General features: G+C 35.8%; 2 protein-coding genes and 1 pseudogene across 4 annotated transcripts; all 3 read left to right on the forward strand.

Annotated features, from left to right (window-relative positions):
• On the forward strand, positions 1-428 carry LOC137736081 (uncharacterized; annotated as a pseudogene).
• A 5,533-nt stretch (positions 429-5,961) lies between these two features.
• LOC137736083 (holliday junction resolvase) lies at positions 5,962-11,965 on the forward strand. 2 transcript variants are annotated; one of them, XM_088683557.1, is made up of 7 exons: positions 5,962-6,101; positions 6,428-6,520; positions 6,967-7,105; positions 7,223-7,312; positions 7,745-7,894; positions 8,963-10,560; positions 10,832-11,965. In XM_088683557.1, exons 3-7 carry the CDS (start codon positions 7,013-7,015, stop codon positions 11,754-11,756), a joined length of 2,856 nt encoding a protein of 951 aa, XP_088539683.1. In that variant the 5' UTR covers positions 5,962-6,101; positions 6,428-6,520; positions 6,967-7,012; the 3' UTR covers positions 11,757-11,965. The 2 variants fall into 2 exon arrangements, with proteins under 2 accessions (XP_088539683.1, XP_088539682.1); XM_088683556.1 differs by having other exon boundaries at positions 5,985-6,101; positions 6,971-7,105.
• An 8,447-nt stretch (positions 11,966-20,412) lies between these two features.
• On the forward strand, positions 20,413-25,951 carry LOC137737201 (chaperonin CPN60-2, mitochondrial). Of its 2 annotated transcripts, none has more exons than XM_068476611.2 (18): positions 20,413-20,627; positions 20,856-20,880; positions 20,993-21,124; positions 21,792-21,951; positions 22,166-22,341; positions 22,437-22,532; positions 22,708-22,812; positions 22,953-23,039; positions 23,136-23,225; positions 23,335-23,415; positions 23,528-23,596; positions 23,801-23,878; positions 24,061-24,156; positions 24,421-24,520; positions 24,604-24,707; positions 24,846-24,951; positions 25,058-25,136; positions 25,223-25,951. In XM_068476611.2, exons 1-18 carry the CDS (start codon positions 20,590-20,592, stop codon positions 25,335-25,337), a joined length of 1,737 nt encoding a protein of 578 aa, XP_068332712.2. In that variant the 5' UTR covers positions 20,413-20,589; the 3' UTR covers positions 25,338-25,951. The 2 variants fall into 2 exon arrangements, with proteins under 2 accessions (XP_068332712.2, XP_088538808.1); XM_088682682.1 differs by having other exon boundaries at positions 24,637-24,707.
• Positions 25,952-26,708: the final 757 nt, after the last annotated feature.

The following is a 26,708-nucleotide window of genomic DNA, read 5'->3' on the forward strand; positions in this document are numbered from 1 at the left end:
ATGTGGCGTGTCATTTTGGTGCTTGCTTTTTCATCAGCTCTACTGCACGCAAGGTGCCTGGTGATGATGGTCATAGAAGCACAACCGATCAGCATACAATGGTTGTGCATGCAAGTGTACCAATGGCTACTGGTCTTCGTGACAAGAAGTGCATCTTTGGCAGCGTTGGTAGGTTTGCAGGGATGAGAGGTTTTGCTGGAGTTGGCGGGGTGATGCCGATTCTAGGTGGAATTAGTGGAGGGATTGGGAAAGTTGGTGGAATAAGAGTAGGAGGTATTGGTGGTAGTGTTGGTGGTCTCAGTGGAGTTGGCGGATTAGGCAGTGCTGATGGCTCTGGTGGTCTTGGTGATGCTGCTGGCGGTGGCGTTGGTGGTGCTGCTGGCGGTGGCTTTGGTGGTGGAGTTGGTGGCCTTTTTCCACATCCTTGATCATTTTTGGTTTAGGGTTTCATGACTTTGCATGCATGCATACATGCATGGCTAGTAGCTATCCAATTAGTAGAATGGTCTTTTTTTCTAAATTAGTGGTTGGTCTTTGTTTCAAGTTTCGACTTTTTGTTATATTATCGGTTTCTAGCTAGTAGTGGTGATTGTTGGTTTGTCTCTATGACATGCACCAATCTTATGGTTGTATCTGCTTTTCATTCTAGTGTTTTCTAGTTATGGTTAATGAAATTAATCTTTTTCCTTGAAATTATATATTATCTAGAATCTAGTCCATTAATTTTAAAAGGAAATCATGGTACCAACTCCAATATAATACTTCAAAACGGTTTTTTTTATTTTTGTCATGAGCTAAATGCCAGGCAAGTGATCATTATTCTCAAAATATCAAAGAGTAATGCTATTCATACCATGTTTTTGTACCACATTTTCATACCATCTTAGTGGCATTTGAATTGAACAAGGTACATCATTTAATTTCAATCTTTTTATTAATTAAAACACTTCAATAATCTTAGGTGAAAGAATGAAATTCCTCGTATACTACAATTATCATTTAATTAATAATTTTTTTTATTAATTATTGATTAACATTTTGATTAAATGCTAATCGTATACTACAATCATCATTTAATTAACAATCTTTTTATTAATTATTGATTAACATTTTGATTAAATGCTAATTAATTTAGATGATGTGGCTGTCCAACTCATCTACTACTTAAGATAGTAAAGAAATGTGATATAAAATTATGGTAAGAATAACATTATTAAATATGAGTCAAAATATTCAAGTTAAGCAGTTGTACACTTCAATGTCATCTCATGTCTTGTTGGCTTTACATTAAATAATTTTTGCTAGATTTACATTAATTAATTAATTTGTGGAGGAAATTATGATTTGAAACAAGTTTAATTGATCTGGATTACTGAAGAAGGATGATAGAGATTTTTCTAGGTTCGAGTTCTAGGTCCAAAGGCTCACATCTGAACTATGATTTTCCTGTGTTCGTGTTCTAGGTTCAAAGACTCGCATCTTCTCATAGTTCAGATAAATTTAATGTAAATTATTTATTATTTGTTCGGATTTAAATTTTCCCACCTCTCCATACTTTAGAGGAATTTAGGATATATTAATATCATTTGTGAAAAAGAAGATCTGAAATTAATTGGTCTCAACTCATTTGTCTAGGTCACTTCATCTTGGCAGTGCTGCCGCCATTAATATTTATGGACCTATACTGAGCTTCCATTTGCATGGATCCACCTGTACGGCTTGTACTTGCCATGCAGCAGTCTGTGTGTCTGTGTTAGTGTAAACTAACAAGATCAGACCACTTTACATTGGAGTAGGATTCTCTTCTCTTTTTTTCTTTTTTTCTTCCTTCTCTTTTCTTTCTTCTTATTTGAACGGTCACGGTTAAACTACGTCAACATCTTATATTAATTTTTTATAAAAATAGAAGGACAAAATTTGAAAATGTAAGAGGTGAGGATAGAAGATAATCCTAATCCCTTTACATTTCTCTATCAAATAGTTTAAACATTGATAATTAATGATTGATGGTACTTTTCCCTTTAAAAACGTTTAAACAGTAATTTAAAGTACAATAGAGAAAAATACCTAAAAAAGTACAAAGTAATTCAAATATGTAGAATTATAATAGAGAAAAAACATTTGAAAAAAGTCTTAGATTCGATTATCGCTAAAGACGAATTTGAACCACATTATTGGTAACTCATTGTGAGGCTTAGCCCATCTCTTTAGTGTAGATAATATTATTTGTTAAAAAAAGTTGTATTTTCTTTTAAAAAATGCTAGGGGAGTCACTTTGTACCACTTATTCAAAATGAAATCGGACCATTTTTGGACCTTAACTCTAATAAAACAAAAGTACAATGTAGTCTCTCAAAATATAGTCTATCTAGCATTATTTTTTTCATTTTTTAAAATAAGCTCAAGGCAACTCTATGTATAGCTGTAGTTAGGTTGTTATTTACATTGAATAATTTCCAAGTGAGGGTGTCATAATTAGTTAAAAATAATGTAAACATTCTTCCTAAACTATATTATAGATCATTCTTCAAGTGTCATTCATGAAAAAGAAAAAAAATCAACTATGTATGAATGTTTGGTGATCATTAGAAAGGAACTGATAATTAATCATGTGAAAGAAAGTTACAATTTGATTGATTTTTCGCTTGGCTGCTTATTAAAACCTGAAAAATGGAAAATGTTGGATACCATTTTTGGGATCGGATGTTCGGATTTTTCTATATGCGAACATCTCACTCAAAGCCAATTACCTTGATCGGGTGGAAAAAACTTCAATTACTAACATCTTCTCTCAAAGTTTTTATTTTTATTTTTTTAATACATCAATATTTTTACACTAAGCGGAATGAGAGTTCGGCTAAACCATACAATGGGCATCCTAATTTGGTATCAAATTTTTCATCCATGAGATTCCAATCTAAGACCTCACTTTCAAATGAAGAGGAATATCACTAAACCGTAGTACTAAGTAACTTCTCTCCAAGTTAGTTACTTTGAATCGGGTGGTAGAAAGTTCAATTACTTCAAGTTCTACCTGATATTGTCATACATACATAGAATGGGGGAGTATGCGCTTTACGACAACCATACGAGTTCAGATGATGTCATATGCCAGAGTGCCAAATTTCTTCCCCAACTATGTATCAGTTATTTAAACCAAATTTCATACATATGGCAAAATATGAAGAAATAGAATAGTGTTATTCACATATTTCTTTTTATTTTCCACACATTCCATATTAATTTTTGTCATTTGATCATCTTCAATTCATCTGATTGGATGACCAAAAATTGAAGTGTGTATGAAAAATAAAAAAAAAGTGTATGAAAAGCACCACCCGTCTAATAAATATATGATACTTTTCTTAGAACCTTTCGGTTAACTAAGCTAATCAAAACCCCGTTTTTCTGCTCTATTGTCAATATTCAAGTACGCACTTGCCTTGAATGTTCTTTTTCTAGGAAAAATGACAATGGTCCTGTAGGTTGTAACGTGCTATGAGCAGATTTCCTGCATATTGCATGGTATTAGCCATGCTAGCAGATCATGGTCATTGGTAGTGATTGACTGTAACGCCTGCCACCTCAAAAATTCAATAAACAGGGTGTCACAATTCTCAATGACCAGTTTCATTTTCTATATAAACAAACCTTCGACAGTCTGTTTTTCTATATTTATATGATAATACAATTACACTAAGTCGTGGAGATAAATTGGTATCGAATTTGTCATTTATGAGATTCGAACTTAAAAACTTTCACTTACAAGTGAAACGTAGCACTGCATGACAAACGTACATACTATTTAAATATACAAAATCAACCATATTGCTAACACTTTTTGAAACAAATGAGTTCGACATATAATGATAAAAACCAAAGTTAAAAAACTTGTGTTGGTAACGTGATCAATTTTGTATGTCTAAAGAATATTATGTTATTTTAAATTTGCCGCATATGGTGAGTCATGACTTCGGTTTCCATACTGCTTCCTCCTATATAGAGAGCTCATGCGTACCATGCAGGCAACGACCCAACTTTTAATTAGATCGGGTTGAGACTAATGGACATGGCTCGTATACTAATGATCTATGTGACCTCTTTTCTTTTCATAGGCTTGTCCTTCTCTGACGGCCCTCCACTGCCTCCTAATATACCAACTCCTACGCTGTCTCCTTCCATTGGCAGCGGTGGAGGACAGGGTGGTGGTGGTGGGAGCTGTGTTGGTCGAGGAAGTGAAGGCTCAGGTTATGGTTATGGCAGCGGGTATGGCCATGGAACCAATGGTGGTGGAGGAGGTGCTGGCGGAGGTGGTAGAGCTGGCACAGCCGGTGGTACTGGCTCTGGCTTTGGAGGTGGAGCTGGTTTTGGTGGTGGCAGTCCTAGGAAATTAATTAGACAGGAAGAGTTCACTAGGCTATTGCGATGTTATGTGTTTGCTTCTAAAGTTCTAGCTACTTGAAAGTACTGTGTGGGTGTACCGCTGTTTCTAGTTAGGCTCCTATATATGCCATAGTGAATAAAGTTATTCCAACTATATATGCTGCTTTTTCCATATATGTAATCACTCTATTTGTGTTACTAATTTTCCAAGTTGATTTCATGTGTGTACTTTATTTATGAATTTGTGTTTCTCGATTAGAGAATTCCTTTATTATAAACATCACTATTAAACATCTTTTTCTCCCTAAAAACAATCAATTTTGAATAATGACACGAAGAAATCGCGTTTCAGCATTGTTATATAAGACATATTCTAAAAAACACAACAAGATATTAAGATCACAAATATATAATGAATGAAATCAATATAATAGAGATGTAACTTATCTGTAGAATACAAAGAAAGGTTGGTGTCGGAGAACTCATAATTGTCTTCTACTCTCTACGATCTTAAATACCTTGTTAGTGAAAAGGGGTTTAGCATTGAAATAGTGCGCGTATTGTGAAAGCATAGACAGTGCTTATATAGCTACTGTGATATCTCTCAAAAAAACGTATTATTAAATGAGATATACTTATAATGACAATCATATATTTTATATCCTACCATTATGTGCGGGGATAAAATTGTCCAGCCCCACTCTTTCTTCTATTTACCTTCTTCTCTATTCGCCTCTCCTCACTCTCTAATTGTAGCTTCACCTTCTCCTCTACTCTCTCTTCAACCATTTTTCTAGGGAGAATATAAACAATCATAGCAATTGTGTCTAGCCCTATTTTTGCAGCTACTGGGCTATACAAAACCGTTTAAAATTTAACTCCAATGGATGGTGAAAAGGACTTGCTGGTAGTAGAGGTGATGAGATTGATCCATTGGCCTCCATCTTCCAACTTCTTCAATCTTTTATCGAAGTATGCTGAGACCTAGCTAGATAATAAACAAAAAATACTGTCGAAATCAAACTCATGGGTTTGCCAAAGATGCCACAATGTGAAATGGAATTAGAGATTGCAGACAACGTAACTGAGGAATCGGCCTTGAGAGTGTGAGAGAAGGCTGGCTCGTTGGGAGAAAAGACATGGGAACGACCTTGAATGCTGGTTTGCTAGCAGCGAGTTGGAGAAGAGAGAAAGTTGGCTTTAAGAATATATACAAGGAGGGAAATGTGCTGGACATTTTATCTTGACGTCTAACGGAAAGTTAACGAAAACCTCGCTTTTGAATTAAATTTGCTAATAATTTTTACAACGAGGGTTTTAAATCTTAATTTGTTTACCATATGAACTATCTTCCAAACAAGACCGTTAATCCAATTTTACCCTAAACAATTAACAACAAACTCATTGATTATGAGTGGAATGAGCTGCCCCTTCTTCAACTCGGCCCCTTTAAGAATGGACCCATATACGATAAAGTCCATAAGCAAAGCCCAATTATTTAGCTTTAGTCCATACACCAAAAGGCCCATAGTCTCAATATTTTTTTATATTTAAAATAACTGATAAATACAGTCCTCTGCGCTAGCTGTTTGGCTTTTCTTTTCAAAAGGGCGGGAAACCAAAATTCAGTAGCAGAGAGAGAGAGAGAGAGAGAGATGGAAGGAGGGAGCTCAAGCAGCGAATTGCAGAGCATAGAAGACGCCATTAGATCCTCGGATGTAAGCAATTCCAGTTTTCCATTTCCCAATTTCACTGAATTCAATTTTAACCTTAGGGTTTCCGTTTTCTAGTTCGTTCTCGTTTCTCTCACTCTCAGCTTTTGGTCCTGCACTGTTCATCTAGGGTTTTCATAGTAGCGTGACGAAAATTTGAACTCGATTTTTATAAAATCGTTAAATATTTTCAATTTCTTTGGGAAATATTGAATAGTTATTATTTTGTGTGCATTAATTTAAGAATTTGATGAGGTTACTTTTGTTTTTATGTTTTGAGTTCACGTTTTTACTATTTATTTAACGTGGATTGAAAATTTTGCGTTCTGCAGGTAGTGGAGAATCGTATTGAACTACTCGGGAAGCTTGGTGAGTTGAACATTACAGAGAAATCTGAATTGGCATCCCTTGCGAAATGTCTCACAGTATCCAATTCAATGCTCTTTACATTTTATTAATAATATGTTTCGTTTAATTTATATCATATTTCGTTTGATGTTTAACAATTATGAAATGATTGCGATGGAGATGTAAATTTCGTTTTAAAGGACCTTTACTTTTCAGGCACATTGCATTCTCATTTGTTGACCCAAATTCAGAGAGAATCTGAGGAATGATTTTTATAATGTCCGCTGGAGGTTTTTGTTATCGATATTGCTGCATAAACATTGTTATGGGTTTATGACAAGAGCTTTGGCATGTGATCGATTACTTTTTCAATGCGTCTATGATGGCCTGTATGTTTTGTTTCATGCAATGTTGTAGGACATGAAATTGCTAAGAGATACAAATGGTCATAGTTCGATTTGCAATCTTCTGATGACCAGTTCGCCATATTTTGTATTTGTTCGTTGTTATTCTTAACAACAAGCTTGACATTTTGGGAGGAGTATACTTGCTTGGATGTAAGCCAGTGCATGTTAAACAAGGCTATATTACACGTGGCTGTAAAACACCTAGAATCTGACATATCCAATGCTCTAGCACATTTCCTTGCCCTTGGGACCAAGGTAATATGCCTTTTCATGCAGTGTGCTTGTATTAAAAGCAAGGGTGTACTATTCTTATTCCTCAATGGGACCAGGGTATCTAAAATTCTAACTTTTTGAGGATTATTTATCTGTCAGGCTACCATATGGTGTGGTAAACACCTAAAAATGACTCTTATGTCGAGTGTGGAGTCTCAAGAGGAAGAGCACGACAATCTGTTCTTTGAGGTATAGAATAGTAGAGACTGTCAATTTTCTTTGTGCTTGCAGAAAGAAAAACATCCTTTGTCTTAACCTGAATACTAATTTGACAGATTTCTATACTTGGAGACTTCTCCCTAGTTAAAAATGATTGGAAAATTTTGTCTTGGAATGTCTACAAGTAGCTTCCATTTTGCTCTTGAACCAAGCCATACCTTTTATTCGAGGCTGCATACGGTGTTTATTTCTTTAATGGGCTTAGTTCTGAAGTTCATTGACGCGTTGTAGTGTGCAACTTTTCACTCTTTTTGTTGCTGGTATTTCCCATGACAGATGTTAGTATATACACAAGAAAATTAAGTAGCACATGCATGACCTGCTTACATCATCTGTCTGCTGCATGGCGCACCAACTGTCCTGTAAAACTTCAGTTTTCTTCTTCTTGTACTTATTTTGCAGCTGCTTCTGGATCTTCTGAGCTTCTCTGGTGTTAGTTTCTCAGCTTTGGCAAGATTGCCTGTTTCTACTGACAAGCTGTCAATGGATATTGTTGAGAAATTCTTAGTGGAACAGTTAAACTTGATTAAAGATTCAATAACAGAGATTAAGGTACTTATTAATTGCACTGTGTTTCCTGTGCTAATCTTTATGATAATTTATTCTAATATAAGTACCTTAGTTTATCTACTAGAAATATGTTATGTACTAATTTGTTTTCAAAGAGGTCACGACTTCGTGACGCTACAAAACGATTAATGAAAAGGATGTCTTCAAATTTTTCTTTTTGACATTTTTGAATTGGATATTACTTGATAAATATTTTCTTTGTGGAATGAATTTTCGTAATAGCCTAAGAAATGGTTTGCCAAATCCAATACTGCTAAGTACTTCGTGAGTCAGGAGTCAGGACTAGAGAATTTCTGATGTTTAATACAAGGAAAGAAGCTAAGATTAACATTAAGACAACAATGAAGTGCCTGGGAATTTTGACTGGGTATTAGAGTGTTGAATATATCTTATAGCTTGTGAGTTCGGCTCAAATATACCTAGTGATTCCATAAATAATTTTACATAGCTATTTGTTTGTTTTAGAAATATCTTGTCCTTTAAGTTCCTAAACTACTTAAACTTACCTTGAATTATCCGCTCTCCATAACAGACAGAGAAACCTGTTATATTTATTCAAATGGACCCTGTGCTTTTAAAATGGGCCATACAGTATTTTGTTATCTTTGGATCTGTTTATAATTCATCCCCCACTCATATCTGACCCAGTCTTATGGTTTCTCACTAACTTGTGCAAATTGGAGGCACGTTGAGCACTTGTGCACGACTGATGCATATCAAGTCTAGGGCACGCTTTCAGTAACTGTTTAAATGGCAATTTGACAAATGTGGGACCAAAGTTTCATGACTAAACAATTCAAGCTCAAAAAAGTTGTGCTCGTATATTGTTATTTATGGAAAACTTGTACATATGTTGTGAGTGAGTTTGATGTTCGTCTTTGAACTTCTGATATGAGGGAGGAGAATCCTTCTTGGCTGCCTTAATTTCCTTCACTGACATGTGACTCACATGTTGGTGTAATATATATTTACGTTTTATTGAACCTAATTATTATATATTTTAGAACACTGCTCACGTCTCACATGAGCCTTTCTAACATCTAAATGCAGAGAATTGAGCCATTTGAATCTGTAGGAAAGGTCACGTTGGAGGTCATTGATGCTGTAATAAGACTATGTGGAACATATGCTCGAGTTGTAAATTGGGAGTCTTGGGAAGAAAAGCTTGAGAGGGACAAAAGTGGAACACACATTGAAGGGGTCAGTAACATGAATCACGTTATTACTGTTATAAAGTATACAATAGAAAAATTGTGTGAGATAGGCGTTGCTGCTGCTAATAATGGAGGCAGTCTGGTAAAGGTTCTCAATTTTACATGGAAAGGTGTAGTCAATCTACTTCAGCTTGGTGAGGGGGTATGCGCAACGAAGGTGAATGTAGCTGATATAGTTTCAAATCTAATCTCATTGGTCAATGAATCCTTAAAATGTGCAGCTGAGGCTTGGTCATCATCTTTGAATGACTCCATTTCAGTGACAGAAGCCAGGAAGACATTTCTTCCAATAAAGTTTTATCTGATTAATGCAATAAAAATATCTACCCTGTATCCATGTCAAGCACATCTGGTACGAAGGGAGATAACAAATTGCATCCTGATGATCTCAACCTTCAAAATTTCATTGAGCAATGAAAAACTGTTAAAAACTGCCGCTGAAGTTTTCGTAGAACTCTTGGAGAAAGCATCCTTGGATTTACTATTTTCGTTACTGAATTCATCTCAAGTGAAGCAGGAGTTCAAGGTTGAGATTCTAGATTCTCTGTTCGGTAAAGGAAGCTACACAGATACTAGCTCTGGAGATATGAGTAAATTTAATAAGATAAGTTCGTTGGATGAAATCATTTCTTTATTTGGGGAAGCAATGCCTGGAGAAAGAGCCTTGTTGCTTGGTTGTGTTTCGTTATTTCTTAGTTTGTTGAAATTTTCTGTTGATCTTGAAGAAGATGTAAAACTTGGGATTACTAGGAAGCTTGGTTGGTTCTTGGATATATTAATTGATGAAGAGGTATATTCTTCCATTTTGCTTTTGCAAGTTCCCGTGTTATATGGTTCTGGAGAAACTTTGGTAGTTGCCTGGCAGCCTATGTTTTCTTCGCTTTTGAATGCATTGGAAATCTTCATGCTTGTGGTCTCTTCAACTCCTGTTTGGAGGGAGTTGGAGGCTTTCCTTCTTGAGAATATATTTCATCCTCACTTCCTTTGCTGGGAGGTTGTGATGGAACTTTGGTGCTTTATGCTGCGGTATGCTGAGCCAGGGACGGTGAGCGGCATTATCGGTAAACTCTGCTCATTACTGAAGTTAGTGGCATATTCTGAATCAGTTCTTGTACCTGGTTCTGCTCTGCGAAAATTGGCAAGATCAATCAGCATGCTTCTTACTTTTGGCTCACCATCTATCGTAGACCAGGTTTACATGTCCATTGTTAGTGATGAGGGAACTCAGTCGTCACCAGTTATACGTCTAGCCTTATTCATGGAAGGATTTCCACTGAATTTACTCTCTGACAAGTTGAAAAGTATTGCAACTCAAAGAATCCTTACTGATTACTATGTCTTCATTGAAAAGTTTGATGACAAATCTATGAGATCTTCTGGTTCCGGTGTTTTTGGTGTCCCAGTGTTTGCTTTGTCTGCTTCATTGGAGTCTCTGTAAGTAACAAGAAACCTTTTTATGCATTCTTGAATAACTCTACTCTTAGTTCAATAACATTATTCTTTGGTGCATCCACTGCTTGAATAATTTCAGTGTGACAACATCACTATTCATAATTGCTTTCTTATATATTCTTTTTTGGGTGCTTTCCTTTTCTCTATCCATTTCCGAAACTGCGGCTAAATCTTTTTCTTCACTTTATTGTATACCTTTTGTATTTGCATTCATTAACCAGTATATTTAATGAAGCTTTTCCTTCTCCTGTAGCCGGATCAGTACATCTGATATCGATGTGAAGACTCTGAAGCTTTTAGTTTCCATCATTCATAACTACATAGTGTCTTCAGACAAACTAATGAAGGACCACTACCGTAAGCTTTTGAGTGAAACATTGGTAATCATCTCAAAAATGAAGCACCTATATGCATCTGACGAAATGGAGAAAGTAATCTTTGAGCTCGAAAACCTGTTTATTTCAGGATCTGCTGCAGCTTCTGATACACAATTGTATGAATGCAAACCAAATCTGGCTCTTTTCATGGCAGGCCTTGCTCATATGGAAATCAATGAAACTAATGAAAGTGCCAAGATCTCTACTCTCTGGGAGTTGTATCACATGTTGTTGAGTGAACGGCATTGGGCATTTATTCACTTGGCTATTACAGCATTTGGATACTTTTCTGCTCGGACTGGTTGCAATGAGCTTTGGAGATTTGTGCCGGAGACTGCAGCGCTTTCATATGATTTAGAATCTGGAAATGAGGCAACTGTGGAGAGATTCATGTCTGAGTTTAAGATATACCTTGAGAAGGAAACAGCGCTTCTTACAACGACACCTTGTTCTGACCAGCTTGGTCTGCTTGCAAGGGAGGGTCTAACTCTGAAAGAAATGTTTCAGAAGATTTCAGATACCATTGTGGATACTTCAGAACGTGACAACATGGAAATCGACTGTGAAAAGCAAACGGAGATCAATGGCGGGAAGCAAACCAATAAGAAAAGGAAACTTCCGGATGGAATTAGGAAGGGAATGGAATTGCTAGAGAGTGGTATGAAGGTAATTGTTGATGGTCTGTCGCAGTGGCAGCAAACACAATTTTGCTCCAATGAACTTCACGACAAGTTCTTGACGAGCTTTTCTCGCCTTGAAGATGAAATTTCTCAACTAGTTGGCCTGGCTGGTAGTGATTAGGTTGCATTTTCAATTTCGGGTTAATGGCCGGTTTCCGTGTGACTATTTAAATGATGTGGGTCGAATATGTGAATGTTCATTGTCAAGCAGCAGGTAAAGGAGTCGAACCTGGTGGTTTAACTCAAACCGTTGTGCATTGTGTTACAGCGGATGGAACTGAACGCTAAGGGATAGAATCTACGCAAATTATAGTGCTACAAATTTCCGCATCCTCGATCTTTCCACTGTTCACCCTTCTTCGAAGCTAATATGTGTGAAGTTGAATCATTTAGTATCAAAGACCGAGAGGCAAAACGAAAAATCATGAAGCTGGAGATTCGTTTGATGATCATTTTTTTAAATGAAAATTTTGTTTGTTAAATACTTTTAGCTTTCAAAAATTGAAAAACTCGTTTGGTAATTACTGCCGCACCTTCCTATCCAAGGATACCCTAATTCAAACTATCAACCTATTTGTGCGAAGTGGTTTTATTTTGGTTGTTCGATTGGGTTTTTTTTTTAGTACATCGATATTTTTACTCTAAGGGGAGAAGGAGTTTGGTTAAGCCACACAATGGACAATTTAATTTGGTATTGAATTTGCCATTTACAAGATTCGAACTTAAGACCTCTCACTTTTTAGCAAATAGGAATACCATCAGACCGTGGTATTGAGTGGCTGGAGCCCTAGCTTTGTGCATCAAGGTCATTGTCACTTATTTGATGCCACGTGTCAGCATCATATCAATAGAAATTGTAATTAAATTCAATTTTGGGTGGCTGTTTAGTTAGTGAGTCAGTTACTTTTTGTCTAAAATAGGAATTCTAAGTGATGAAGGGTATATTTTTGTAAAAGTTGTTCAGTCAATAAAAAGGTTATTTATGTCATTTAGTATTTCGGTCTAGGAGTATTCCTTTTTACTGGTAAGTGAGGGATTTTAACAATGGCATCGAGCTGGTACTTCGATTCTCTCGAATCCTTTTTCAGTGTATGACTTGTCAAGTGTCTCAAAGATCCATGGAGTATCGTGTTTCCAATTTGGTGCTTGACGGATTTTCTGAAAAAATTCAAGGCCACGCAAACCGATTTCAAAGCAACCCAAGACGCGATTCTTGAACAACTTTAGGCCTAGCTCGCGCAAAATGGAAATGGTTCAAGAATTTCAGGGTAATCGTGCAAATAAACGAAGTCAGATCCCAATTTTCCAACTAATCAAAACCTAAATTTCGACCCCAATTACCCTCGTCATGATTCGACTCCAAATTCACGTCAACCATTCAATAGCTTGGGATAAGTTTTGTCTCCCTAAAAGTATGGGAGGCTTAGGTGTTAGGAAGAGTAATCATTTTAATAACGCTTGCCTAGCTAGCAAGACTGGGCTGAAAGGTGTTAATTGAGGATGAGAATTGGTGGGTTCATATTGTCAAAAGAAAGTACATAAGAAATGATGTTTTCCTAAATTGTAAAACCAGACAAAAACATTCTCAAGAGGAATTTAAATGCTAGGCATATTAATGAAAAAGGATGCAGATGGTTAGTGGGAAATGGCAAGAGTATTCTCTTTTGGACCCATAATTAAGTTTTTCCTTTCCTACTAATTAATCATCTGCAGGATAGACAAATCAATAACATAGATAAAAATCTGAAAGTTGGTAATTTCATTAACACTAACTGCTTGCATAGATAGCACTTTCAAACCTCGCTGATCAAGATATTGTTAACAAAATTTGTAGTATACCGTTGCCTATAGCCCAGTAAGAAGATTCTATGTTATGGGGGCTTCAATGCCAATGTAAGGTTCAGTGTTAAATCAGCAATGTGGATACCAATAATAATACTACTTGTGGGCTAAATCTAAATTACTCAAACAAATGTGGAAACTCAATATCCCAAACAAGTTAAGTTATTTAGTTGGTTATTGACTCTGGGAAGATTGCCGGCTAGAAAACAGACTCTCAAAATATATTCACTCTCTCAATCCCTGCTGCCCTGTTTGCAATGAAGATGTTGAGAGTATTAATCACTTGTTCATACATTGTAATGTAGCCAACAAGTCTGGTCCAATGTTAGCTATATTAATCCTAAGAGGAACAATAGTAACAACACTTCATTGGAGTGGTTGAACTCCTTAGATTCTAAGAAGAATGATAAAATCTCATGCTTGAGTCTTGTCCTTCTTACTTGCTGGCAAATCTGGAGGGAAATGAATAGTGTTGTGTTTCAAAATAATACTATTAACCCAAGTAGGATTATTTTTCTTGCCACTAAACTTGGTGAAGAATACTTGAATGGAAATAAGAATAGTACAAAAGTCAGTAAAGGGAAGCAATTTATCAAATGGATTCTTCCAAGTAGGGGGAACCTTAAAATAAACTTTGATGGTTCAGTAATTAATAGCCATGTTGCTGCTGGTTTTGTTGTAAGGGATGAAAATGGCAGGCCTATTCTTGCTGGGGCAAGGAACTTGGGAGAAAATTCTAACAATGTTGCAGAATGTGTTGCGCTGGGAGATGCTCTTTGGATGGCCAGATGCCGGGGTTTTACGAGGATTCAGATTGAAGGAGACTTGAAACTTGTGATTGACTTTATGGAAATTTTATTTGAACTCATCTAACATCTTTCTACCTCCAACTTATTGTCTACATGCAAATTATTTTTAACTAAAGAATTAGTATCTCTTTAGACCCAAATATTTTACCTAAAAGTCTAAAACTACCCTTCCAAACCCAATTCAAAATGTAAAGTTAACTTTACACCTATCTATAAAATAAAATCTTTAATTAAATAGTTTTGCCTTCAAAGATATTCGTCAAAAAGCATATTCTAGGTCCTTTGTCCCCCCCTTCCCACAGTGAGCTCTTTAGCTAACCGGTCACACCAATCCATTTCCAAATTCTTCAATTGTTTTCATGACAAAGAGACTCGAGCCGTGTTGACCACGTTCATTGGTGGCTCCTTGTACGGATCGGCAGTGCACATATATGAACATGTCCAATGCAGGAACATCCAATTCTTGTACAACCATTTTTCAGGTTTTCGGGTAATTCGTCATGCTAAATCGGTCGCATTCGAAAAGATTGTGTCGTGGTGAACATGAAAGCAAGAATAGTGTTGGAGGTAAGGAAAGTGACGGTGATGAAGAAAGATGTTGCGGTTGTGGAGTTGAGGAGAGAGAGTGAATGATGATAGAGAAGGGTTAAGATGAAACACGAGTGAACAAAAGATAAACAAGGAGTGGTGGTAGGATTTAATTATAGGGAAAATTTGAAATAGTTCCAATTTTATAGACTACCTTTGGAAATAGCTCCAATTTTTAGTGACTTTTGACTTTTGAAATAGGTCTAATTTTTAGTTACTTTGGACCTATTTCAAAAAACCCCTTAATTATAATGTGTAGGTTTGTTGATAAATTTTAGTATTATTATTAATTTCACTTTGTACTATTATGCAATAGGGTACCAAAAATAATTGATATTTATAATTTAAATTGGGTGTAGAAAGACGTTACATGGGTTTAAATAAAATTTCTCTTGCTTTATACTTGGATGGTGCTCAATTCCTTGGAGATTAAAAAACATTATTGCAGACATTAAACTCTTGGCAAGCTCTTGAGGACATCTCTTGGAGCTATATCTTTAGAGAGGTAAATTTTTATGGTGGACACGATCACGGATGCGGGTTTTAGATTTCAAAACCTTCATGTGTGGGATAAAACAATCCCTAGTGGTGCTTATAGAGCTCTTCTTTTTTATCGTATGCAGACTGGTTGTACGCGTGGACATTCCTTATAATTTTATTGATTTTTGTATTAAAAAAAATGACAATAGAAAAGCATAGAAAGCAGAAGCAGGGTCTACCACGCTTCTAAAAAAAAGTTTTTTTTTTTTTTCAAAGCATGATTATCAGTGTCCATTTAATGAAATTTTTAAATGACATATATTTCGTATTGCATCCATAGATATCCTTCTAAGGCTATTTCGTAATGCATTTCAATGATCAATCAAGAGTCATCTATACTTTAGAAGTTGGGGTATTTAGAAACCAATTTGCAACGACTGAAGACTAAAGAGGTCAAAATGACAGAAACGATCCCAGTTCAAATTGTTGAAATGATCGATTTTTATTATATCTTTGATTTCATCGATGTGTCTCTTATAGTTTAGAAGTTGGGATATTTAGAAACCAATTTTCGATGGCTGAAGACTAAAGAGGTCAAAATGTGGTTACATAAACGATCCAATTTCAAGTTGTTGAAATGATCAATTTTTAGTATGTCCTCGATTCATTGATGTGTCGCCTATACTTCATAAGGTGGGGTATATAGAAACCAATTTTAATTAATGAAGACTAAAGAGGTCAAAATGTGGTTACAGAAACGATTCAATTTCAAATTGTTGAAATGATCAATTTGTAGTGTGTCCTTGATATTTCACCGATGTGTCGTCAATATTTGATTGATATGTTGTTGTTATTTAATCAATATCTGTCAATATTGGATCGACATGTCTCATCTACTTGATTGATATGTTGTTGATATTTGATTTTGTGCCAAACTGAAATTTGATTTTAGATCGTTTAAACCAATTGCCCTCGCTTATATGCACGCTGGAAGTAACAAGAAAACATGACAATGGCCATTGATAGTTTAACATGTGGGTAAAAGGCCATTGACTAAAAACCCCAACTATTGTCTGTTTTTCTTGTCATTGCGATAGAAGACTACAGTTTCACAATCCTAAGAGTCATGGATGAATCTATAGAATTACTTCAGATTTAAACTATAATTCTTATATAATATGATGAGCGTAAGCACCGAAGAACAATATAAATGGGAGCCATGTTGATAGACTGAACAAATTATTCAAATGTGAACTTGTCGCTTATTCTAAACGTTTCATGAGCAAGCACTTAAACGTAATGAAAGTATCATAAACGTCCCCTTATACAATTCTCCCCGCATCACTGTCTGTTCCACTGATAGCAAATACCTTTAGGACCATACAAACAAGGGCCAGCTTGAAATATCGACCAAGTGCACTTGCTGCAATCATCCCTTTTGGCCTTAAAAATGTCGAACCAATGAAACTCGTTCGACCAACTAAAGCCGCAGAAGAATAATGTCGATCCCCAAACATTGGTTTTGAAATTAAACTCATAGACGACATTAGGCTTGAGTACCTGTACATCGAGGTCATTGTCACCCGACTTACAGTGGACTGTCAGGTTCTCGTTGCTTTCCAGAACATTGGTGATCTTGACGGATACTTCTTTTGGAGCATCAAATATTGCAGCCTTAATTGTATTTGTGTTGAGGAGAATAACCATTAACAACATATGCGGAACAAGAACCTTTCTCAGAAAATGGCTCATGTTTTTCAAGCAGGGTACGCCAACGTTTTTGTTTTGTTTGGGGGCCGGATTGCTAGGGTTGGAAGAGGGGATGCAATTCATGTGGTTACATGTCTCAACATTTTTATAGTTAATTTACGAGTACAGTTTTAGGCTGCGTAAACCATTTATAGAAATTGAAATTCAATGAGATTTAATTGATTTTCATAGGAACATTGTGAATACTGTAAATAATTAGAAATATTGTGAATATTAGAAATATTTTAACATTAGGAATATTGTGAATCTGGTGATTTGTGAAATATTAGGAATAAGAAGACTTTGGATTTGGTCCCTTGACGCTAATTAACATTCTTTGGCTGAAACCAAATAGTTTTGATTTTTTTTTTATCAAAGTCCCTTAACTTTGTAAACCTCACCATATTCCTATTAATATGTATTTCCATGTATTTGACAACTTTTTGAAAATAAAAATTTTAATTTTATGGCACATAAATTAGAAACGGCTAGCCAATAAAAGAAATAAAAATTTCAAATTTTTTCTATTGAATAAATGGATAAGAAGCAATGTAACAATATAAGTTTGTAACTATAAATGTCAAAGGAATTTATCCATAATGTTCAAAATAATTGTAAATAACATTTATGGTAATGTACCCAAAAATGAATATGGATTCCTTCTATGACAACAAACACATGGGTACATAATATGAACAAAAAATATTACAATCACATAAAAATTTATCGGTACATAATGTAATAAAAAGATAGGAATGTTGTGAATTATTAGGAATATTGTGAATATTACAAGTATTGTTCTGTGGCCGGATAGCTAGGGTTAGAAGAGCAATTCATGTGGATACATGTCTCGTTATTTTTAAAATTAATTTACGGGTGATTTATTTTTCGGTTACAGTTTTAGGCCGCGTAAATCATTTATAGAAATTGAAATCCAATGAGATTTCAATTGATTTTGTGGAGTCCGATTTTTCTTACCCTCCACCCCTTGTATGGTTACACGTGTTTATTTAATTAATTGCGGTTATATTATGAAAAAAAAATTAAATGAACTAAAAAATAAAATTAAACATTTAACTGGTTTAGTAGAGGATATCAAAGCAATTTTGCGGTATATTCGTAGAAATGCTAATATTGTGTCACATATATTTGTCAAGTTGGCTTTATATTCAAATTTTTCTTTAATAAAGGATATTATCTACATTAGAGGGTGAAAGAGTGGGCTAAGCCTCACAATGACTAGCAATAATATGGTTCAAATTCCCCTTTAGTGAGAATCGAACCTAATACATCTCACATTACAAGTGAAGATGAATACTACTAAACTGTAGTACTGAATGACTTTGTATTCAGATTTTGATTCTTGTTGATCAAGGATACCCTCCTCAAAAATTATATGTTACATTAACGTTGCGTAATCAAATCGCTACTGTTTCACCTCAAAAGAAAAAAAAAAAAAAATCTCATCAATTAAAGAAAGAATGGATTGAATTATCCTATTAATTTTCCTCTCTTCTCGGCTACAATGCAACCCCATTCTTAACAAGCACTTTGACTCTATTAATCAAATCTAATATGGCTCAATATTTCTTTGATTGATAATTTTTAAAATTAAAATATATAAGTATTTGCTATTTAGAACTACGGTTTAGTGGTATTCTTATTCACTTGTAAATGAGATGTCTTAGGTTCGATTTTCGCCAAAAGAGAAATTGAACCACATTGTTGCTAGCCCATTGTGAGACTAAACCCACCACCCCCTTAGTGTAGATAATATCGTTTGTTAAGTGTAGATATATGTTTGTGTGTGTGTGTGTAAACTTATACGTATTTATAGAAAAGAATCCTCTAATTGATTCTTATGATTGAGACATTGATACAAAGGATAAATGGAGCATTTTTGCTCACCACCTAGATTTGAAACCTAAGACCTCTCACTTACAACCAGACTATAGTATTCAATGGCGAACAACCGATATTATCTACGCTAAGGGGTGAAGAAGTGGGCTAAACCTTACAATGCGCTAGCCATATTGTGGTTCAAATTCGCCCATGGTGAGAATCAAATCTAAGCCATTTTACTTCTAAATGAAGAGAAATACCACAAGACCGTAGTACTAAATGACTATTAAATGCTATTTTAAATAAAAAGGATTAGAAAAACTATAATTAAATCATAAACATAAAGAAGTAAATTAAATACCAATAACCGTCTCCAGAGCTCCCTCTTCCACCCACCCAACACGAGGAATTTGGAAAACTAGCCAAATTTTGGCCCATAAATAGAATTTTAGCCAATTAATTTTTTTTAATAATTATAACCAAAATTTAACATAAAAATACTAAATCCTAAACCTCTTTTCCCCGATGTGCGCACCATATTTTTTCAGGAGAACAAGTATCAATTTTGCATTTTTGGCAAAGAGAAAGACATCAAGTAGTCGTTTGATGTTTGTTGTGGATTCGAATATACAAAGTCGGGGTGTTCAAAAATGGGTAGAAGTTGTTTAGTGCATGCTTGGTTGTGACAGTGAGGATTTGTATTACCATGAGGAAGCTGCAACTTGTGAAGATAGAGATAATCTCCCGGGAAACGAAATTGAAAAAAGATAAAACAAAGAAAATAAGGGAAAAAAGAGGAAGCAATTTATACCTCTTTCACACAATATGTTAAATCAATGGAGTGAGAAAGAAGTTCCTAGCGTTAATTATCAATATTTTAAATAAAAACTCTATTCTTATTGGTCCACAATTATTATGATTTTCTAAACTAGAGAGTATGATTGGAATATAATTTATTTAGGAGCTCTTAAAGTAATTTTTAGTCTTTTTAGCTAAAATTTAATTAAAAATTTGAGAGCATGACTTGAGATGCTCTAATCTAGCTAAATGCATAAGTACATATATGATATATCCAACAAATAAAAAATTAAAGATGTCCAAATTGATATACATGTTGCTTAACTAAACGTAGTTTTCATTATTAAAAAAATAATATATATATATATATATATATATATATATATATATATATATTCAGAACGGACCATTCTGCTCTCTTAATAGTTGTACCACTGACTTAGATTGCAACTTGCTGGAGGGAATTCCTTAATAGGTATATTTGGGTGAGGAACATTTCAACGCATTTAAACATAGTAATGAAAAAATGGATCACAAAAAGTTAGGAGGAATCACAAAAAGACTTGGTTAAAATGAGACAACTCAAATGTCAAGGTGTTAAAGTGACAATTTCAATTTCAAAAGTAGAAAACGAGTTTCATATTGAGCTTGAGGGGCGTATATGTAATTAGATACAACTGTGAGACTGAGTTGTGACTTGGGAAGACCCTAATACCCTGAAACCCTACAATTGACAAGCTGATTCTGGACTCTTCCTCGCCCAAGTGATAAAAGTACATACACTACACTACCCTCACAATCTCTTTCTAACAATCTCTCTAACTCTGCAACCTCGGACTTCTCAGTATGTACCGCTTTGCGTCAAGCCTGGCTTCTAAAGCTCGGTACTTTCCACCGTTTTCTGCAATCTCTGCCCTTTCTTTCTTCTGGGTTCTCTTCGTTTTCTCAATTGACCCGTTCGGTTCCACATAAATATTAAAAGATATTTCACTCTCATTTTTTTAATGAAAAATTGCCCAAAATTCAAGTTTTACCATGCAATTTTTCTCTGTAAGAGTCATATTTTGTGCCCTTTTAATGCTAACGTTGATCTATTCTTTTTGTGTTTGCAGGGTTGCCAGGAACTGTACCAAGCAGGTGCGTTTTGGTTGCTTGCTTAAAAGGGTCTATCGGTTAAAGAAATGCTAAGCTTTCTCCCTCACAAAGAACTCTGTTTGATGTGTTTTTGTGTGTTTGGTTTGTGTTTCAGATTGGTGGTAGGCTAAGTTGGAGCAGAAACTATGCAGCCAAAGACATTAAATTCGGGGTGGAGGCCCGAGCCCTCATGCTCAGTGGTGTCGAAGAGCTTGCGGATGCTGTCAAAGTCACCATGGGACCTAAGGTTATCTACCTGATTCCACTACAACTCATTCTAGTCGGCCATTTACCTTTCACCTTATACAAAACTTTCACATTGACTTTGTATAAGTGTGCTCTATGTGCATTAGGTGTAATCCGATAATTTTATACATTTGCGTTATATTTGAATCAAAAGATTTATTTATTTATTTGTAGTTTCCTTCAACTTGACCATACAATTATATCTACTGGTGTGCTTTACTCAAATTTTGTTAAACTGAAACTGTAACTCCTTAGTATAATAAATATGGTTATGAAAGTAGGGGAATTTTCATTATGTTCTGGTCTTTGTAAATGTGTGTGTCAATGTTAAGACTGCGATTGGAGGCTTTGACATTTTTATTGCTGTTATTAAGGAAGCTATTTCACAGGACTCATTGAAAGAACTGTAATAGCCAGATGTTTGGATTAAATCTTGTTGGTAAACTACAATCAAATAAATGGAAATCGCACATTGAGAACCTAAGTGCTAAAAGGCTTTTCGATAGTTGCTTGTCTTTGTTTTCGTAGTCAGTAAGATATAGATTATACATTTGCTTCGTTTAATTGTCTTGCTATTATTTATAGTGAAAATGAACTTGTATGTTGAGTTCTTGTATTTTCTCTTTTCTTTGAAAAAAAACTGACATGGTTGCTATATGCTGCTAAAGGGGCGTAATGTGGTAATTGAACAAAGCTTTGGGGCACCCAAAGTGACAAAAGATGGTGTAACAGTTGCAAAAAGTATAGAGTTCAAGGATAAAGTCAAGAATGTTGGTGCTAGCCTAGTGAAACAGGTTGCTAATGCTACCAATGATGTAGCGGGTGATGGTAAGTCCTATGCTTGAATATATCATTCAATCATCATCGTCTATCGATGTTTTTCTTTTGCATTTGGACTAGTTTCCATAACTGAAAATCAGGGTGGACGGTTCATTTTTTTTTTTTTCTCTTTCTTTTGGTTGAATTAAATATTACTTAATGGATTGATATTGCTTAAATTTCTGTCTGGCTTGGTAATTACAATTTTTAATTATTCTTGCAGGTACAACACTTGCTACAATCTTGACCAAGGCTATTTATACTGAAGGATGCAAGTCAGTTGCTGCTGGGATGAACGCAATGGACCTGCGACGTGGTATTACTTCGGCAGTTGATTCTGTGGTAACAAACTTGAAGAGCAGAGCACGAATGATCAGCACTTCTGAAGAGATAGCACAGGTATTTTGGACTTTCTTATACAGCCTTGTTTTCTCTTCCGTTTAAGTTCCTTTGGTTTTCAAGGATTTGAAGGTAATGTATTGTAACTTTGATAGGTTGGAACAATATCAGCGAATGGAGAGAGAGAAATTGGTGAGTTGATTGCAAAGGCCATGGAGAAGGTTGGAAAAGAGGGAGTAATCACAATCTCTGTAAGTTAACTTTAACTCTCGTGGTTATTCTCTGGCTGGTTTGTTGTCCCAGTTATATAGTCTAAGTCATGCTTAGATTGAGTTATAAGTAAAAGCCGATGATGCTTATATCTTATATTTTAGTCCCTAATGATACCCAAGACATGTAAGCGTTAGGTTGTGTTAATGTTTGCAGGATGGGAAAACATTGTACAATGAGTTGGAAGTTGTCGAGGGGATGAAGCTGGACAGAGGCTACATATCCCCTTATTTCATCACCAACCAGAAAAATCAGAAATGTGTAAGTTTATGTTTGACTCAGCAATCACCGTGTCTTGAAATTGTCGGAGGCTGCTTGTTCAAGTTAATCCACACCTCAAATCTCTTTTTTCTGGATACTTATTAGCAATAACTTATCATATCATGTGTATGTGCTTACAGGAATTGGAAGATCCTCTAATTCTAATCCATGAGAAGAAAATCTCAAATATTAATGCCGTGGTCAAAGTATTGGAGTTGGCTGTGAAGGTGAGCATTTATCTGGTTTAGCTCACCAGTTTTCATTCATTTTTATTTGTTTTTTTTAATATGAATGGGTTGAATAAATTTTGATGCTCTGTTCAGAAGCAAAGGCCTTTGCTGATTGTCGCAGAAGATGTAGAGAGCGATGCGCTGGCAACTCTTATTCTAAATAAGCTTCGTGCTGGTATCAAGGTTTGCTTTTAGTCCTTTTTCTCTCCTGTTTGTGCTTCTTTTTCCTTTCCTAGTTTGATTCTTCATGTAGGGATGGCAGCATTTGTTAATCTAATGTAATTTGCTACAGGTCTGTGCAATCAAAGCCCCTGGTTTTGGTGAAAATAGGAAAGCCGGTCTCCAGGATCTTGCCGTTCTCACTGGGGGTTCTGTAAGTTTTCTTTTAATCGTTAGTTTTGTATCACTATGGTGTGACCCTATCAATTTCATCTCTTTTGTATTTTTATTGTGACTAGTTAATGAAAATCGCTTTTGTATTTTAGGTTATTACTGAAGAGCTTGGTCTGAATCTTGACAAAGTGGAATTGGATATGCTCGGAAGTTGCAAAAAGGTCAACTTTGGTACACTTGTGCCTTATCTGCTTTGGCAGCCTAACCATGGCGTGTACTTCATTGAGAAGATGTTCTACATTTGGTTTATATCTATTTGAATTTGGATTAATGGAATTTCCTGATCAATTTTAAACTACTTTTTGTTGTGTCCAATTTTTCCTTCACTGTCCTAATGTCTGGTAATATGTGGGCTAATGCTTCAGGTCACAGTTTCAAAAGACGACACTGTAATTCTTGATGGTGCTGGTGACAAGAAGGCCATTGACGAAAGATCTGAACAGGTTTGTGTTACTTCCTTGGGATTAGTTTTAGTCCAATTTTGGAACTGTTGACATAAATGGTTTGCATTTTAGTTATGTAACAAAAGATGTAGATAATCCTTTTTGTCTTTTTAAATAGAGTCATCTACAACTATGCTTTCAGATATGTACTTAACCTTCATTCCCTTCTATTTCGGTGACAGATTAGGTCGGCAATTGAATTAAGCACTTCCGACTATGACAAGGAAAAGTTACAGGAGAGACTCGCAAAGCTTTCTGGTGGTGTTGCCGTTTTGAAGGTATGTGTTTAGTAAGCTTCGTAAACTCTGTATTTCTTCATCCCTCTAGGGTTGTAGCCATCAATTTTTGGGTGTTCTTATAATTTCTTCCTCATTTTACCCCATTGTAAATTAATTATAGTTGTTGTTAACAATCATAATAACGAAAAAAGTGAATCGACAAACGTCTATGGCCGAGTTTCCTTGTATTAGTTGTATGTGTTAGTAAATGATACTGTAGATAAAATCGGTGGGAAACAGTAGTGAGATTTGCTTATATTGCAGATTGGAGGAGCTAGTGAAGCGGAAGTTAGTGAGAAGAAGGATAGGGTTACCGATGCCTTAAATGCCACTAAGGCTGCCGTTGAAGAGGGTATAGTACCAGGTAATTTATTTTGTCATTTTGGCTGCTTTTGTTTGATGTTGCCTATTTGTGTCGACAATCTTATAACTATCTTCCTTTTATAGGTGGTGGTGTTGCTCTTCTTTATGCATCTAAAGAGTTGGAAAAGCTCCGAACTGTTAATTTTGATCAGAAGGTTGGAGTTCAGATTATTCAGAATGCTCTAAAGGTTTGTATATTCTGCTAGTTTTTGAAGTTTGGCCTCGATGATCGCCATCTTATTAAGTAATGGAATTTAGTTTTTGAGTTCTACTTAAAACCCATTGCTGCATTTTGTTTGTTGTTCTAAGTCGTGTTGGTTGTGTAGGCACCTGTTCATACAATTGCTTCTAACGCGGGAGTTGAGGGAGCTGTTGTTGTTGGTAAGCTATTGGAGCAAGATAACGCTGATCTTGGCTATGATGCAGCCAAAGGTAAGAAATCCTTCGAGAATACTTTTTCGCCAATCAATTGCAGAAACTATTTTATCTTCACTGTTACTCATTTTGGTTGGTTTTGCTTTTTCCATTGCTTAACCAGGTGAATATGTTGATATGATTAAAGCTGGAATAATTGATCCATTGAAAGTAATTAGAACTGCTTTAGTGGATGCTGCAAGGTAAAGCCCTAGTAGACCTGTGTTTTAATCTTATTAGCTTAGCTACGATTCCTCATCCATTGATTTTTGTTGCCCTTTGTGCGCAGTGTGTCGTCTTTGCTCACGACTACTGAAGCTGTTGTAGTTGAGCTTCCCAGTGAAAAGGAGACCCCGGCAATGGGTGGCGGTATGGGTGGTGGCATGGGTGGAATGGATTACTGAGGGCCTCCCTTTCCCACTCACTTCACAACCCACCCTTTGACTTCACAAAATCCACTTGCAAGATGAGCAGCAGGGTGTTATAGCCATTTTAGATTTCATTAGGTTTGGTCATGAGGCATTGCTTAGTTACTGAGAGATCAACAAGTTGAGGATACAGAGTTGGCGTTGCAACAAGAATCCCATTGTATCCAGCCATGTTTTCAAATAAAACTGTATTACTTTCCTATGCAATTTAGTATATTTTTTCTTAGGATTAGGTTAGGTCAAGGGTTTGATTTCCTTCCCTCGGAACCAAAAAGAATGCTTCAGTCTGTCACAAGCCGGAATGGCGTTGGCAAACAGGAGGGTCTTGCGCGTCAATACAATAGTGACCACTGCAGTGGCTTCTCTTCATGGGAGCGAAGTTAGAATTCTGTCGTCAGCTGGCTCAGCTAAGAGGAAGGTAGAAGCATGAAATCAGAAACAAGATTGTTCATTTTGTCCTGGATATCTGTTCGTATAGATAAGAAACAACATTTTACTTGGCAACCCCCACAAAGCAGATGGGTTTCTGCATGCATAACTTTTACAGGTTTTATGTTCTATGTTAATGCAAAGAGAGCTGATCTTGTAAACTTCGATCTAGAGTGCGCATCACCGAATAATTCTTAGCCAAAATATTAGGCAGAGATTCCAAATCTGTGAAAAGTTTCTCTCCTATCCGTACGGATAATTTGCACTCACTCGTATTTTCAGCATAGATTCCGGAAGGTTTGGAAAACAACGAATGTGACATTTTGCAAAAGATGTGCAGTGAAACCGTGAAAGCATTGCTTTGAATTGTAAAAGAGAATCAGAGATTTGAAGTTCCTTGTGTCACGGGATGACTCTTTAAGCCTTCCGCCCGTGCGGCACTTAGACTTGAATACCTCGATGAACAAGCTAAGTAAGCCTTCGAAGCCTCGCTTCCCCGGATTGAATCATAAAGAAAGCTAAGATAGCTTGGAGAATGCTAAAATCACTTAGAAGATGGGAGAAAGGAAGCTTTGTATTGAAACTTAGGAGAACTTTACAATTGCTTACAATTCTTGGATGCCTTGGCCAAATGGCCTTGCCTCCTATTTATAGGCCTAAGTAACCTCCTCAATGGAGGGTTCTAGAATTCCCTACTTACATCCAAAAATATCTAGTATAGTTCTAGATACAACTTGCCTAATCTAGATTGTTCTAGGTGAGGCTTGAATTTGTACACTTGTGTGGATTGTTCCGGAATGCCCTAGATTATCTTGAACGCTCCGCCATTGATTTTTCCGGGATGTTCCAGAAGCTTCCATGAAGACAAGGCTTTATGGGCTTAGATATATGATGTCTTGGGCGTTTTCTTTGTTTGTA

This window comes from Pyrus communis, chromosome 13 (assembly GCF_041283825.1).
Source record: "Pyrus communis isolate YQ-2024b chromosome 13, ASM4128382v1, whole genome shotgun sequence".
In the NCBI taxonomy this organism is placed as follows: domain Eukaryota; kingdom Viridiplantae; phylum Streptophyta; class Magnoliopsida; order Rosales; family Rosaceae; genus Pyrus; species Pyrus communis.

Excerpts from the sequence above, each read along its gene's own strand:
- LOC137736083 (XM_088683556.1), top strand. The coding sequence starts at position 6,039 with ATGGAAGGAGGGAGCTCAAGCAGCGAATTGCAGAGCATAGAAGACGCC. Across the intron at positions 7,895-8,962 it reads ATTCAATAACAGAGATTAAG|AGAATTGAGCCATTTGAATC; the intron begins GTACTTATTAAT and ends ATCTAAATGCAG. Across the intron at positions 10,561-10,831 it reads TCTGCTTCATTGGAGTCTCT|CCGGATCAGTACATCTGATA; the intron begins GTAAGTAACAAG and ends CTTCTCCTGTAG.
- LOC137737201 (XM_068476611.2), top strand. The coding sequence starts at position 20,590 with ATGTACCGCTTTGCGTCAAGCCTGGCTTCTAAAGCTCG. Across the intron at positions 24,157-24,420 it reads GTGGTGTTGCCGTTTTGAAG|ATTGGAGGAGCTAGTGAAGC; the intron begins GTATGTGTTTAG and ends CTTATATTGCAG. Across the intron at positions 24,708-24,845 it reads TTATTCAGAATGCTCTAAAG|GCACCTGTTCATACAATTGC; the intron begins GTTTGTATATTC and ends TTGGTTGTGTAG.